Consider the following 16635-nt stretch of genomic DNA (forward strand, 5'->3'; position numbering starts at 1 on the left):
GATAATGCTTTGGATTTAGATTTGGGGTTTTCTTGTAGGGACTAGGTGCTGTGATTTGGGGGTTGTGCAGTAGCTAATTTTGGGGCAGGACAGGCCTGGGGGAAGGTTTCGGTAATGGGGGTTGAGGACTCCAGGTGAAGGGAGCTGGGTTAGGGTGGCCAATGGTATTGTGGGTGGGGGTCCCATTGCAGTAGGGGGCACGAACCAGACTGGGAGTTTAACTGTTGGTAATATTGGGTGGACCTGGCTCCTTGATGGCTTGGGTTTATGGGCGTGTGTGGCAGGGTTGAAGGTGTTAGGTTTAGGGATAGGTTAAAGGGCCATTATGTAAGCACCTCTTGTGTGGTGTGGTTTGGGTTATTCGAGGTGCTGTCTGGTTTAGTTGGGGTGCGCGGTCCATCGGAAGATAGGGTTAGAGTAAAGGGTAGGAATGGGGATGTTTGTGTTGATGTGTGGTGAAATTGGCTCTCTGGTGGGAAGAGGGTTCAGGTTTATGGGGGAGTGTAGGAGGGTTAGGGGTGTTAGGATTATGGGCATGGCTGGGAGGTGGGGCTGTCCTTTCTGGGGACTGGCTGGTGTTATTTGAGGTGCTACCTGATTTAATTGGGGTGCATGTTCCGTAGGAAGTTAGGGTTAGGGTGAAGGCTGGGATTTGGGAATGTTTGTGGGGTGGCATTGTACTGGTGATGTGAGGTGAACCTGGCTCCCTGGTGGGGAGAGGCGTAGGGTTTATAGGGTTGTATTAAAGGGTTGGAGGTGTTGGGCTGTGGTGTCTGGGTGGGTAGTGGGGTCACGGGATTATTAACCTGCTCAGTTGAGGAAAAACACCAGAGACACGAAATTACCTCTGAAACGGTTTTTATTCAGAGAGGAGTTCGCAGCCCCACGCACTTCGGGCGTAAGGTAGCCAACTCCCAATTTGTCGGCTTACAAAGGTCATACTTATACCCAAAAGCAGGGTACTACATTCGCACATATGGTTACTGATTCAAATTTATCAATTGATTGGCTATTGCATAGCTAAGCACGCGAAATACTCGGAATAAGCATAGACGCAAGCGTAACACTTAGAATGGGTATGGAAGCAAACAAAACACTCGAAATAGGTATATAGCTCAAAATACTTTGCCAAACACATTGTTTTGTGGTCGCAAGGTTCCTCTTCTTTGTGGTTGCCACATGCTGTCTGGCATCTTATTTTAGCTACCTGTTCCCTGTTCTCCTATACTTCCCCATTGACGTATCCTCTCCCTGGTCCTGTCTACATATTCTGCTACACTTATCCTTTGCCCACCCCTTCTACACGTACCCCTTACCCTCTTCACATTCTCAGACAAAAGTTAAAGTCTCCACCTATTAATATTTTATCAAGTGCGTCGGCCAAATTTAAAAAAGCTTCTTGTATTAATTTTGCATAATTTTCATTTGGTGCATAAACATTCATAATTCCGAAAAGATTTGACAACGTATAATCACATATCACCCCGTGGAATCAATTAGTACATTTTGTATTTTAATTGGTAAGGTTTTATTTACCAAAATTGCAACTCCCCTCGCCTTTGAATTAAATGAAGCTGCAATAACACTTCCAACCCAAACTCTCTTTAATTTCTGATGTTCTATCTCTGTTAAATGTGTTTACTGCAAAAAGGCTATATCTACTTTCATTTTCTTAATATATGTTAAAATTCTTTTTCTTTTCACCAGTCCATTAACATTAAAACTTGAAAAATTCAATAGATTAGTAATTATTTTTAACAAGGTTACTCTAGTCTATAACAATACGTAATATCTCAGCTCTCATAGTACCTTGGGGAATCTCTTTAAAATTCTCCATGTTGCTATGTGTCTCCCCACCAATCATCCAGGCAAAAAAAAAAGAAAAAAAAATATACAGTAAAGAAAAAGATAACAAAATACCCACCTACTAATATTGTGAGTGAATAGAAATCGCCATGATTACACACGTGAATCCCGCAGCAATCGATCAGAAGCTCCCCCAGCTCCCCGTATTTAAAAAAAGATATGTAAGTGAAGAAAAAAAATTAATATCCCTACTCCCTAATTGAAGTATATTTGTATATTCTTCTACTCTTAAATATCCATCAAATCCATTCCTTATTTCAGTCTTCATTATTAATCCATTTCGCTTCCATAAACTCTTTACTGCGTCTAACGAATATTTGGAAGTCCTTGTACAAACTCCTCCGCTTTCCAATGATCAGTAAAAAATCTTCTTTCTTCACCATCCAAAAGGATCATCAATGTTGCCGGGTAGCGCAGTATAAATTGATAACCTTTCTCCCATAAGACTTTTTTCACTGGGTTAAATTCCTTCCTCCTCTTCAAAAGGTCATAACTTATATCAGGATAGAAAAGAACTCTTTTCCCTTCAATCATCAATGGCCCATTTCTCTTTCTGGCACCTTGAGCAGCTGCCTTCAAGATCCTTTCTTTATCTTGATATCCGAAACATTTTATCAAGATTGATCGTGGATTTTGATCTTGTTGGGGCTTTGGTCTTAAAGCTCTATGAGCCCATTCGATTTCAATTAACTGACTTCCCTCTTCCATTTCCAAAGTTTCAGGGATCCATTTTTGAAAGAATTTTACTGGATCTTCTCCCTCTATACCTTCTTTAAGACCAACAATCTTAATATTTTTTTCTCTGCTAAAATTTTCAAGCACATCCACTTTTTCCAACAGCCGTTTACTTTCTGATGTCCGGGTAAGGATATTATCTTCCATCTTAGCCACTCTTTCAATGGTGTCTCCCGTTTTTTCTTCCAACTTTTTAACTTTCTTAGCTGCTTTCTTCTGTTTTTCCACAACCTTATCAAGCCTGACCTTCATATTTTTAATATCTGTTTTTGTTTCTTTTATTGCTTTTACTTCATGCATTATTTGTCTCAGGGTTTTTCTTTTGTCTCCAGGAAGTCTTCCAGTTTTAAATTCTTCCAGTTCTTCTTCTTCTTCCTCTTTTTCCTCATCTGTGTTCTCCAGAGAGTCTGATTCTAATTCTGTTCCACTTTCACTTTCAATCACAGCTGGGACTTGTAGTTTTGTTTGCTTCTGCTTGCGCATGCCCACTTCTTCACGCTTGTGCAGTTCCTGCTGTTTCTTCTTGGAGGCTGTTGACGTTGTTGCAGTCTCCTGTTCCGCACCACCGGGGGTGATGGGTACTTTGCCGGGAAGAGATTCAACTTGAGTACGATGTTCCCTTTTAATGGTCGGCCCTCTTTCTTTGCCAACTCGTGCTGTCTTCAAAGTAGTAGTCCTCTTCTGTTTCTGTTTAGGAGACAAATCTAAAAATAGTCCTGAGTTGTTTATCAGTAATTTTTTGAAAGTATTTATTAACTCTTCTTCACTTAAACTTTATTTTACTAGTTTTTACGGGAGAGCTGGGTTTCCATGTCTCGATCCTACGTCATCACGTGACGTCTCCCGACTCGTGGTTAAGAAGGCGTACAGTGCATTGGCCTTCATCAATCATGGGATTGAGTTTAAGAGCCGAGAGGTCATGTTACAGCTGCATAGAACCCTGGTCAGACTCCACTTGGAGTACTGTGCTCAGTTCTGTTCGCCTCACGATAGGACAGACGTGGAAACCATAGAAAGGGTGCAGAGGAGATTTACAAGGATTTTGCCTGGTTTGGGGAGCATGCCTTTTGAGAATAGGTTGAGCGAACTCGGCCTTTTCTCCTTGGAGCGACGGAGGATGAGAGGTGACTTGATAGAAGTGTACAAGACAATGAGCATCATTGATCACATGGATAGTCGGAGGCTTTTTCCCAGGGCTGAAATGGCTGGCACGAAAGGGCATAGTTTTAAGGTGCTTGGAAGTAGGTACAGAGGAGATGTCGGGGTAAGTTTTTTTTTACACAGAGAGTGGTGAGTGCGTGGAATGGGCTGCCAGAGGCAGTGATAGAGGAGCAAATGATAGGGTCTTTTTAGGAGACTTCTGGATGGCTACATGGAGCTTAGAAAAATAGAGGGCTGTGGGTAAAGCATAGGTAGGAATATATTCGGCTCAGCTTTGTGGGCCGAAGGGCCTGTATTGTGCCGTAGGTTTTCTATGTTTCTCTTTAGAGAGGTAGATATACCCAAGGTACAGGACACAGGCAAATGACTGACAGTCAGGATGAGGAAAGGCTTTAAGGAGCCAGTGCAGAGTACCCCTGTGGCCAACCCCATTAACAACAGGTAAATCACTTTGGAGGCTGCTGGGTGGGTGGGTGGGGCTGTGGACTTAACAGAAGAAAGTCATAGTGGTTGGGTCTTTGGCACGGACTCTGGCTCTGTCCTTCAGAGAGAAGGAAGGACAAGATGCATGCTGTGGTGATAAGGGATTCGTTAGTTAGGGGAACGGACAGGAGGTTCTGTGGGTGAGAACGAGATTCCCAGATGCTAAATTCCTGCCTGGGTGCCAGGGTTTGGGACATCGCAGATAGAGGCCTCAGCATTCTTCTTCGAGGGTGAACAGCCAGAAGTTGTGGTTCATGTCAGTACCAATGACATGGGTAGGATGAATGACGAGATTCTGCAAAGGGAGTTCTGGGAGTTAGGTGCTAACTTAAAGGGCAGGACCTCCAGGGTTGTGATCTCAGGAATCACATGTCACGTGCTAGTGAGGCCAGCAGTAGGAAGATTATTCAGTTTAACACATGGCCAAGAATTTGCTGTAGGAGGGAGGGCATAAACTCTTTAGACATTTTTCGACATTGAGATCAGGGCATGGATCAACACCAGGAATTATGACTTTGTCACCATTAGTGAGACAGTTGCAGGAGGGAAAGGACTGGCAGCTCAGTATTCCACAGTTCTGCTGTTTTAGACAGAGTGGGAGGAATTAAAGGAGGGGTGGCATTCCTCATCAGAGAACATATCAGGGCATTGCTCCATCAGAACAGACTAGGGAACTCAGCTAGTGAGCTGTTAGGGGTAGAACTGAGATATTATAAAGGTACGAACATATCAATAGGGATATATTAAAGATCACCCAATAGTCTGAGGCAGAGATTTACAGGAACAAATTTGTAAAGAGATCTGTTGAAAGAAACACAAGGTTGTTGTAGCAGGTGATTTTAACTTTCCACATTGACTGGGAATACAGAACATAGAATAGTTTAGCACATTACAGGCCCTTCGGCCCACAATGTTGTGCTGACACTCAAACCCTGCCTCCCATATAACCCCCTCCACCTTAAATTCCTCCATATACCTGTCTAGTAGTCTCTTAAACTTCACTAGTGTATCTGCTCCCACCACTGACTCAGGCAGTGCATTCCACGCACCAACCACTCTCTGAGTAAAAAACCTTCCTCTAATATCCCCCTTGAACTTCCCTCCCCTCACTTTAAAGCCATGTCCTCTTGTACTGAGCAGTGGTGCCCTGGGGAAGAGGCGCTGGCTGTTCACACTGTCTATTCCTCTTTAATATCTTGTACACCTCTATCATGTCTCCTCTCATTCTCCTTCTCTCCAAAGAGTAAAGCCCTAGTTCCCTTAATCTCTGATCATAAACCATACTCTCTAAACCAGGCAGCATCCTGGTAAATCTCCTCGGCACCTTTTCCAATGCTTCCACATCCTTCCTATACTGAGGCGACCAGAACTGGACACAGTACTCCAAGTGTGGCCTAACTAGAGTTTTATACAGCTGCATCATTACATCGCATCTCTTAAACTCTATCCCAAGACTTATGAAAGCTAACACGCCAAAAGCTTTCTTAACTACCCTATCTACCTGTGAGGCAACTTTCAGGGATCTGTGGACAGGCAACCCCAGATCCCTCTGCTCCTCCACACTACCAAGTATCCTGCCATTTACTTTGTACTCTGCCTTGGAGTCTGTCCTTCCAAAGTGTACCACCTCACACTTATCCAGGTTGAACTCCATCTGCCACTTCTCAGCTCACTTCTGCATCCAATCTATCTTTCTCTGCAATCTTCGACAATCTTCGACACTATCTACAACATCACCAACCTTTGTGTCGTCTGCAAACTTGCCAACCCACCCTTCTACCCCTAGATCCAGGTCGTTAATAAAAATCATGAAAAGTATTGGTCCCAGAACAGCTCCTTGTGGGACACCACTAGTCACAACCCTCCAATCTGAATGTACTCCCTCCACCACGACCCTCTGCCTTCTGCAGGCAAGTCAATTCTGAATCCACCTGGCCGAACTTCCCTGGATCGCATGCCTTCTGACTTTCTGAATAAGTCTACCATGTGGAACCCTGTCAAATGCCTTACAAAAATCCATGTAGATCTCATCCACTGCACTACCCTCATCTATATGTCTGGTCACCTCCTCAAAGAACTCTATCAGGCTTGTTAGACACGATCTGTCTTTCACAAAGCCATGCTGACAATCAGACCATGATTCTCTAAATGCCCATAGATCCTATCTCTTAGAATCTTTTCCAGCAGCTTTCCCACCACAGATGTAAGGCTCACTGGTCTATAATTACCCGGACTATCCCTACTACCTTTTTTGAACAAGGGGACAACATTCGCCTCCCTCCAATCCTCCGGTACCATTCCCGTGGACAACGAGGACATAAAGATCCTAGCCAGAGATTCAGCAATCACTCACCTCGCCTCGAGGAGCAGCCTGGGAATATTCCGTCAGGGCATCGGGACCTATCCATCCTAATGTATTTTAACAACTCCAACATCTCCTCTCCCTTAATATCAACATGCTCCAGAACATCAACCTCACTCATATTGTCCTCACTGTCATCAAGTTCCCACTCAATGGTGAATACCAAAGAGAAGTATTCATTGAGGACCTCGCTCACTTCCACAGCCTCCAGGCACATCTTCCCACTTTTATCTCTAATCGGTCCTACCTTCACTCCTGTCATCCTTTTGTTCTTCACATAATTGAAGAATGCCTTGGGGTTTTCCTTTACCCTACTTGCCAAGGCCTTCTCATGACCCCTTCTTGCTCTTCTCAGCTACCCTATATTCCTCAATAGTCTCCCCCCGATCCTTGCTTCCTAAACCTCATGTATGCTGCCCTCTTCCACCTGACTAGATTTTCCACCTCACTTGTCACCCATGGTTCCTTCACCCTACCATTCTTTATCTTCCTCACCGGGACTAATTTATCCCTAACATCCTGCAAGAGATCCCTAAACATCCCTAAAAATCGACCACATGTCCATAGTACATTTCCCTACAAAAACATCATCCCAATTCACAGCCACAAGTTCTAGCCTTATAGCCTCATAATTTGTCCTTCCCCAATTAAAAATGTTCCTGTTCTCTCTGATTCTATCCTTTTCCATGATAATGCTAAAGGCCAGGGAGCGGTGATCACTGTCCCCCAGATGCTCACCTACTGACAGATCTGTGAACTGACCCAGTTCCTTACCTAATACTAGATCTAGTATGGCAATCCCCCTAGTTGGCCTGTCAACATACTGTGACAGGAATCATCCTGGACACACTTAACAAACTCTGCCCCATCTAAATCTTTGGAACGAATCAAGTGCCAATCAATATTAGGGAAGTTAAAGTCACCCATGATAACAAGCCTGTTATTTTTGCACCTTTCCAAAATCTGCCTCCCAATCTGCTCCTCGGTATCTCTACTGCTTCCAAGGGGCCTATAGAACACCCCCAGTAGAGTAACTGCTCCCTTCCTGTTCCTGACTTCCACCCATACTGACTCAAAAGAGGATCCTGCTACATTACCCACCCTTTCTGCAGCTGTAATAGTATCCCTGACCAGTAATGCCACCCCTCCTTCACTTTTTCCCCCGCTCTCTATCCCTTTTAAGGCACTGAAATCCAGGAATATTGAGAATCCATTCCTGCCCTGGTGCCAGTCAAGTCTCTGTAATGGCCACTACATCATAATTCCATGTATGTATCCAAGCTCTCAGTTCATCACCTTTCCAGAATCCCATACAGTAAAAGGACAGGGTTTGTCAAATGTGTTCAAGTAAGTTTCTTTCATTAGTACGTAGAAATTCTGACAAGACAGCGTGCGATTCTGGATCTGCTGTTAGAGAATCAGATGGGGCAGGTGACAGAAGTTTGTGTAGGGGAACACTTTGGATCATTTGACCACGTATCCTAGTTTCAAAGTAAAAATGCAAGGAGATATGTCTGGTCCACAGGATCAGATTCAAAATTGATAACAAGTGCAGGGAACCTTGGTTTTTGAGGGATATTGAGGCCTTGGTTAAGAGAAAAGAGGAGGTGCATAGCAGCTATAAGCAAACAGGAACAACTGAAGTGCTAATAGAGGGAAGAAATGCAAGAGAACATTAAAAATAAATCAGGAAGGCAAAAAGCAGGGATGAAATTGCTCTGGCAGACAAGGTGAAGGCGAACCCAAGGGAATCTACAGGTTTGTTGAGAGCAAAAGGATTGCCCTGGACCCGACAGGAAGCTAGTGCCGAAATTGCCAGGATCCCAGCAGAGGGGTTATTAGAACATCATTAGTGTCAGAAGAGGTACCAGAAGTTTAGAGAATATCCAATGTTGTCCCACTATTTATAAACGGCTCTGAACAGAAACCAGGAAATGATAGGCCGGTGACTCTGACATCAGTTGTGGAAAAGCCCCTGGAATGTTTTCTAATGAACCTGATATCGGTATATCGGTATATGGACTCGTAAAGGACAGTGACATGCCTTCTTGTGTGGTAGGTCATGGTTAGCCAAACTTTTTCTGGGAACTAACCAGGAAAGTGGACGAAGGTGAGGCAGTGTAAATTGTTGACATGGATTTTAGTCAGGCACTTGACAAGGTCACGCATGGGAGGTTGATCAAGAAGGTTCAGTCACTCAGCATTCATGATGAGTAATACATTGGGTTAAACACTGGCTTTGTGAGAGAAGCCAGAGCATGGTAGTAGAGTGTCGCCTTTCTGACTGGAGGCCTGTGACCAGTGGTGTGCCGCAGGGATTGGTGCTGGGTCTTATGGTTGTTTGTCTTCTATTTCAATGATCTGGATGATAATGTGGTTAACTGGATCAGCAACTGTGCAGATGGACAGCTATCATGACTTGTAGAGGGACCTGCGTCAGCTGGGAAATAGGCTGAAAAATGGCAGATGAAATCTAATGCAGACAAGTACAAGGTTTTACACTTCAGTAGGACCAACCAGCATAGGTCCTACGTGGTGAATGTAGGACACTGAGGGGTCTGGTAGAACAAAGGGATCTGGGAATACAACCCCATAATTCGTTGAAAGTAGTGTCCCAGGTAGATATGGTCCAATGGAAGCTTTTGGCACATTCACCTTCATAAATTAATGATCTGAGTAGAGGAGATGGGATGTTATGCTGAAGATTAGAAGACATTTTTGCGGCATAATTTGGAGTACTGCGTGCAATTTCAGTCACCTATCTACAGGAAAGATTAAATGTCTCATAATTAAATTATGAGAGGTATAGGTAGAGTCAGTGCAAGGAGGCTCTTGCCACTGAGGTTGGGTCGGAATACAACTAGAAGTCATGGCTTCTGGGTGAAAAGTGAGAAATTGAACCTTCGTCCAATTAAACGTTCCATAATTAAACGTTTGACAGCTTTATCTGCAGAGTGCTTCAGAAGATTAAAAAATTGCAAATTAATTAAAACGTTTGAAAAGTGCGATGTTTAAAAGGAAATTACAGACTACAGTTTGCTGTGAGAGTACATTTAGAAGAAATACATTCAGAAGTTTTGTCAGCAGCCCGCAGAACATTGCTGAGGTTCACTGGTACCATCTTTGAAGAAGTCAACACGGTTAATTACAGGAAACAATTAACCATTCAAACAACTTATCCCTGGGACGTGACTGAAACTATGTGGTCACAGGGAGAACATGCAAACTGCACACAGACAGCACCAGATGTCAGACTGAACCCAGGTCATTGGAGCGGCGATATTCAGCTACTCTACACTAAAGGGAACAAACCTACACAACAGGATTGTAAATTCAGCTCAGGAAGCCTTACCCGAACTACGGAAATCTTCTCCTTCTGTTGCTGCTCCATTTCCTCAAAGTCTGCTTTGCTTTTTGTGAGAGAGTCGAAGGAAGATTTAACCCGATCCTGGGAATTAGACTGAATGTATTAGACACAATACATGGCACAACAGAAACAGACGAGCGAAAGTGGTTTGTTTTTACCTTGTAGACTTGAACGGCTTCCTTAACCGGCATGAAGTTGTGAGACTTGTGTTCCCGTGCAGTCGCACAGATCAGGCAGATCAGAGTCTTGTCCGTCTCACAAAATAGCTTCAGTTCTTCCTCATGTTCCTCGCAGTAACGTTTACTTCCCTTCTCTTTCGGATTCAGGTTTAGTTTCCGAGTTTTCTCAGACAGATTTGCTAAGGCCCGATTGACCCTGAGGGTGCGGTCTGCAATCTCCTCTCTACATTCCGGGCAGATTTTCTCCTGCCTTTCCCAACACCGTGTGATACAGGAGCGGCAGAAGTTGTGTCCACAATCCAGGGTGACAGGTTCAGTGAAGAAATCCAGGCAGACGGGACAAATTACCTCCTCGGTTAAACTCTCAGCCTGTTCTTTCGAAGCCATGTTAACTCCCGGTAACTTCCAGATTCAGACTGCTTTCACTTCCGGGGAGCTGCTGAATCCCTGCAGTTCCGACACTGTCCACTAGAGGCGCCGGGTCAGTGATGAACGGTCCCGCTGGAGCAGCTCGGCCCGAAATGCCCACGGTACTCTTCTCCATAGATGCTCCCTGGCCCGCCGAGTTCCTCCATCACATGAAGCAAGCTTAGCAGAGCAGGGACTTTTCTCTTTGGAGCGTAGAAGAATGAGAGGGACTTGATAGAGGTCTACAAGATTATGAGAGGCACAGATAGGGTGGATAGTAAGTACCTGTTTAACACGGCACCAATAGCAAACACCAGAATGCATATGTACAAAATTAAGGGAGGGAAGTTCAGGGGAGACATCAGGGGTATGTTTTTTACACAGAGGGTTGTGAGTGCCTGGAATGACCTGCCAGGGATGGTGGTGGAGGCTAAAACATTAGGGATATTTAAGAGCCTCTTGGACAGGCACACGGATGAAAGAAAACAGACAGATAGACAGACATACTTGATTGATCCTGTGGGAAATTGGGTTTTGTTACAGTCACACCAAGCAAGAATAGTGTAGAAATATTGCAATATTATAAAAACAGAAATGATTTAATAATAAGTAAAAAAAAGTTAAAATGAAGGGTTATGGGGTAGTGTGGGTTTAGTCCTTTTTTTAAAGGATTATATGGGTCAGCACAATAAGGAGGGCTGAAGGGCCTGTACTGTGCTGTGGAGTTCTATGGTTCTATTTTGTGTGTTCTATTTCAGTTCTATTATGGTTCTATTTTGAACAAACATCATGTTGGTGCAAGTGTTCAAGGTGAAGGAATCGGAGCCATTTCTACATCCAGGTGGGATCAGAAACACAGCGAACAAGTCAGAATGTAAAAGAAACAGAAGAGGCTGGCTCTTTGTAAGACAGGTCTCAAAGGGACAATTCGTGAAAAGCGAGGCAGTTTTCAGATGAAGGATCTCGACCAGAATCGTTGGCTGTCGATTTCCCTCCAAAGGTCCTGCCTGACCCGCTGTTTGCCTTCTGTTAATTTTTAACAGGACCAAGGAGAGTCAGGCTACATCCACACTAGACCGGATAATTTTGAAAATGCCGGTTTTGCGTAAAAACGTTAGGCGTCCACACTATGCATTTCTAAAAATATCTCTATCCACATTGAAACGGAGACTTTGGCAAATCTCCACCTACTGGGCATGTGCAGGACACATCTACCGAAAACAAGTGACATGTTTGGTGTTGAATCTCACTGTGAAAGTGTGTGGTTGTGTAGTTACAGACGAGAAAAATTTAAAACGACAGACAGCTGTTGACTCTCGCACAGGAGAACTTATAAGTAAAAAAAAACAAATACTAGAGCGTGCGGCAGTAACCAACAGGGAGTTCACGGACAGGTTGACCCGGCTGACGACGAACATTGAAAAACTGACTAACTCTGTTGCATTAATCAAGAACCTTGTTAAATGTATAAATGCTTTAATGTCTGCATCAGTGTTATCTTGTATTTCCATACAATGTTACATTAGGCTGTTATACATCTATTGTCAGAGAAGTACTTGCATAAATAGGTAAACCAGCTTCATACGAGCAAGGACCAAAAATGGCAAAGTATACTTATTGATTCAGTAAGCTGTGGGTCAAAGTATTTGGTGAGTACATTTCTAAATCTTCTGTCTTCAGTCTCGTTGCCGTCTGTTCTGAAGTTGTTAGGTTGCATTCAAGAAAACAATGAAATAGCGCGCCACCGTCTGACAGCATTTTCAGAATTCTCCGGTTACCCCGTCCACACTGATCTGCCCGAGCAGCGTTTTCAAAAATACCCACCCTGGAAAGTGTTTCTGAAAAACACTGGTTTAGTTGGACGAAAACACCGTTTTACTGTGGATGAAGGGTAAAAATGAAGAGAAAAAGCTTTGGTTAGGGATTTATCCGGTGTAGTGTGGACGTAGCCTCTGACTCAGTGTGTAAAACAGTGGTTGTATAAACTTACAACAACTATTAATTCCATGAAACTGGGGGTGTTGAGAGAATATTGTGTTGTGAGGAGACAGATGCCGGGGGCAATGACCGAGATGTGGCTGCAGGAGAAAGCACAGGACTGGTCATAATACATCACAGGGCGGAAAACATTGAGTGTTGCGGTGAAGTCCTAATTTCTACTGCCCATCATATGAAGCAGTTTCCTGACTTCACCCATGCCCGGCCCGGCCCCAATTAAAGGTCCGGTCTTGTTCGAGACTGTGCCCATGGGCAGACATCATTTCTCTCGGCCTGTTCTTTGAACCTCTTCAACTCCAGAGAACAGGCTTCCCCAATTGCCGCCCAGCTGATCATCAGGGGGGTTCCACAACAGCGGCTGCTTTCACGACGGGTCGAGGCTGAGTGGTGTGGGGCGCAGTCTCCCGCTTATTTTTTATTATTAACAGACGATAATCTATTCGTAATAAAATCACTTACAAGGACAACCAGTCCATGCCTTTCCATTCCGTACAGACATGGTCAATGTTTCCCAGACTGTTCTGGAACTGCTGCCATTCATGTGGCACTTTGCGTTTTTATATTAAATACTACAATCATTCAGGGACTTCCGGACCCTACCAGACCCCTCCATCTCCAGTAGGAGAAGAAACCTACAACGTGGTCCTCCCCCACCGAGCCCTCGCGATGGCCGCACCGAGCTTCAGTGCGACCCTCGGCACGTACTCCTGTGGTCTGGAATGTGCAAGTTGTCGGATTTCTTCCACGGAAATCTCAATATTGTGGGAAACCAACAAGTTTCCGGATGACCAAAGAGCGTCTTTCACCGAGTTGATGATCTGTCAGCAACACTTGATGTTTGTCTCCGTGTGCGTCCCCGGGGGACAGCCGCAGATCAGAGAGTTCTCAGTCACGCGGCGACACAGGTCATTTCATATTCTGCCAGACCTTTTTTGCAAACCCACAGTCCACAAAGAGATGGGTAACAGTCTCGTCCCCACTACATCCATCCCACCGGCAGCGGGTTCTGATGATAATATTCTGGGTGGACCCTCTCAGCCTCTTGGTGCTTGTTGGTTAGTCCTATTGGTGAGGCCTGCGATGAGCCCAAAAAGATTGAACACTTGATGACTAGGTTGTTTTCGGTTATCAACGTTGAACGGTCTCAATTTATGTTTTTGCTTCTGTTATGAGTACTGAACAGACCTGATGGAAATGGGGTCCAGAGTTAACCCCTCCCACCCTTTTGGGAACTATGCTGCTAATGAGAGAGGGATGAAGAACAGAGCTAGAGACATCTGCTACTGATAAGAGAGAGAAAGAGTGGCAGTTGATTTATGTATTATGGCTCTTCACTGATTATTTACCTTTCACTACAAGGACGTTTCTTTGCTCGTTAACATTCCTGAGGAGACAGCAGGAGCGGCCTAGTCTGATGGACATGGACATTTTGAGTTGATGGATGGCTGATACCCCGTCAGTGGGGATAAAAGACGGGTCTGGGGAGACACCCTCAGACACACCAGTGGACACTGAAAGAGTGTTGTGCACCCACAGGAAGGTGAGTGAACAACCTCTCCAGTTTCAGTCTCAGGACCGAAGTCTAACATCTTCCTTAGAATCAGTGACTGACCAGCCCCAGTATCTCTCCAGATCCGCACTGGGACTGGGGTTTCTCCCTCTTTCACAGACACAGTCCCTTCCAAGATAAACTTCTCACGCCCTTCTTGGGCTCTATCTAGCTTCGCCTTCCTCACCGAACTGCCGACTGGCTCAATGCAACCAGTCGGGATTGCTGTTTTCCCTTTCCCTGTCTCCTTCTTCGGACCCATGCACTTAGATGCGATATGATCAGCTTTTCTAGAATTATAACACGTAAAGCTGGGTAACTTCCTGCCAGCCTGTTTTTCCTCCTCCTTGCCTTTTCCTGCAGTCCCCTGCTTATTCTCAGATTCAGCCAGTGGGCTTTCTCTACCGTCCCTACTATTCCTGTGGTAGCTCTTACTTGGGGGAAATTTTACCTTGTGGGTTAAGGCATACTCGTCTGCCAACTTGGCAGTGGCAGACAAAATCTCTGACTCCTGCTTGTCCAAGTGCATCTTCATACCTTCAGGGATACAACCTTTGAACTGCTCAATCAGCATTAACTGCAGCAGTTTGTCCTCATCTCCAATGACCCCTTTTGAGGCGCACCAGCGCTCACAATACATTTGCATCTCACGGGCGAACTCTAAATACGTGCAGTTCCACGGCTTTCTCAAGTTCCGGAACTTCTGCCGGTATGCCTCTGGCACCAACTCGTAACTCCTTGGTATAGCCCTTTTTACCTCATCATAATCTTTAGACTCATCTATGGACAATGCCGAATATGCTTGCTGAGCCTTCCCCCTAAGTACACTCTGTAACAGAACAGCCCATTTCCCCTCAGGCCAGTTCTGATTCACAGCCACTTTCTCAAAATGGAGGAAGCACCTATCAACATCCATCTCCTCGAATGGGGGTCCCAACTGAATCTCCTGACCAATCTTGAACCCTGTATTTTGGTCTGGTATCTGCTCCCTTCCCTGCCTTGCTTTTAATCTTTCCTTTTCCAGCTCAAACTGCCTCTCTTTCTGTTCCTTCTCGGCCTCCAGCTCCCTTACTCGAAGCTCATTCTCTCTCCACCCCCCCCCCCACACTTTCTTTCTCCTCAGCCAACCTTAATTTTTCCATCTGTAACTGAAGCTCACTCTTGGTTTGTTTCCTCTCAGGGAACAGTTCCAATACGTCCAACGGGAACACACCTTTAGATACATAATGCACAGCTATTGCCCTCTGTATGTCCAACTTTCTCATCGCCGGTTTCACCGCCGAGAGATTCAGTCGTTTCGCAACACTCACCAATTCCGCCTTCCCGGCATCCTCCAATGCCCCCAAAGTTGGGTCTTTTAAAAATTTGTCAATCTCCATCTCTGCTGGTTTCCTGTCTGGTTATCCACACAACCAGATCAGATAAGGACTTCTATCCTGATTCACCTCCCCCCCCCAATTTTGTAATCAAATCCTGAAGACAAAGCCCTAGTTTGTTACGTACCCCGTAACTGGGTGTCAGTCCAGCAGAAATAGAAGAATCCGTTGGAGTCTGGTGGTACTGTAACTGAAGGTGTTTATTAGTAAGATAAGCAAAACAATACCAATAATACAAATATACATAAAACAGGTTAGCAATACTAAACCCAAAAGTGCAGGAATAACAATAAGCAATAATAAACAAGCTCTATCAATGTCTAGGGGCAAAGGACTTGTCATGGAGGAGTATAGAGTTCAGTTCAGTTCATGCGTGCTGAGGTAATTATGGTTGTTGTGTTGTAATCGTTGGAGAGAGAGACAGAGCGAGCGAGATGTAACAGCAACTGTTGCGGCAGGCAAGCCTTTTTGTGGCTTTCTTAATCCGTCGTATCGTTGTGGCCATTCAGTTAAGACCCCTCTGTCATTCAGCCAGACCGTTCTTCTGTGGTGCACTCATCACTCTGGCATGAGTGGACACGCACACAAGTCCCCACCAGCCCTGCTGTCACACTGTGAGCTTTGTGACCGAACTCCTGATTTGGTCCTCGAAGCCCCCACCTTCCTGTTGGTGCACAACACTTGGTCAGTGTCCACTGGTGTGTCTGAGGGTATCTTCCCAGACCTGTGTGTGTGTGTGCACTGACAGGGTATCAGCCATCCATCAAGTCAAAATGACCATGTCCAGCAAATCAGGCCACTCCTGCTGTCTCCTTAGGAATGTTAAAGAGCAAAGTAGCGTCCTTGTAGCGAAAGGTAAGCAATCCAAGAAAAAGCCATAATACATAAATGTGTGTCTCTCTCTCTTATCTGTAGCAGACGTCCCTGCCTCTGTGCTTCATCTCTCTCTCTCATTAGCAGCATAGCAACAGCAATAGTTCATTGTTCTCGGGGGGGAGGAAATGGTTAACTCTGCACCCCATTTCCATCAGGTCTGTTCAGCACTCACAACAGCAGCAATTGCAGCCTCGAGTCTGTGTGCATAGGCCTCTACCAGCCTTGCACATCTGGACACATTCCATTTCTTCCCCAGTCTTCTTTACAAAACTACT

General features: G+C 44.9%; 1 protein-coding gene across 2 annotated transcripts; it reads right to left on the reverse strand.

Annotated features, from left to right (window-relative positions):
• Positions 1-841: 841 nt before the first annotated feature.
• Positions 842-10578, reverse strand: LOC132394681 (E3 ubiquitin-protein ligase TRIM11-like). Of its 2 annotated transcripts, XM_059971051.1 has the most exons (3): positions 10133-10578; positions 9960-10055; positions 842-3288 (listed from the first exon to the last, which is right to left on the reverse strand). In XM_059971051.1, the coding sequence occupies exons 1-3, from the start codon at positions 10538-10540 to the stop codon at positions 2173-2175; spliced, it is 1620 nt and encodes a 539-aa protein (XP_059827034.1). In that variant the 5' UTR covers positions 10541-10578; the 3' UTR covers positions 842-2172. The 2 variants fall into 2 exon arrangements, with proteins under 2 accessions (XP_059827034.1, XP_059827035.1); XM_059971052.1 differs by lacking the exon at positions 9960-10055.
• Positions 10579-16635: the final 6057 nt, after the last annotated feature.

This window comes from Hypanus sabinus, chromosome 5 (genome assembly GCF_030144855.1).
Source record: "Hypanus sabinus isolate sHypSab1 chromosome 5, sHypSab1.hap1, whole genome shotgun sequence".
Classification (NCBI taxonomy): Eukaryota; Metazoa; Chordata; class Chondrichthyes; order Myliobatiformes; family Dasyatidae; genus Hypanus; species Hypanus sabinus.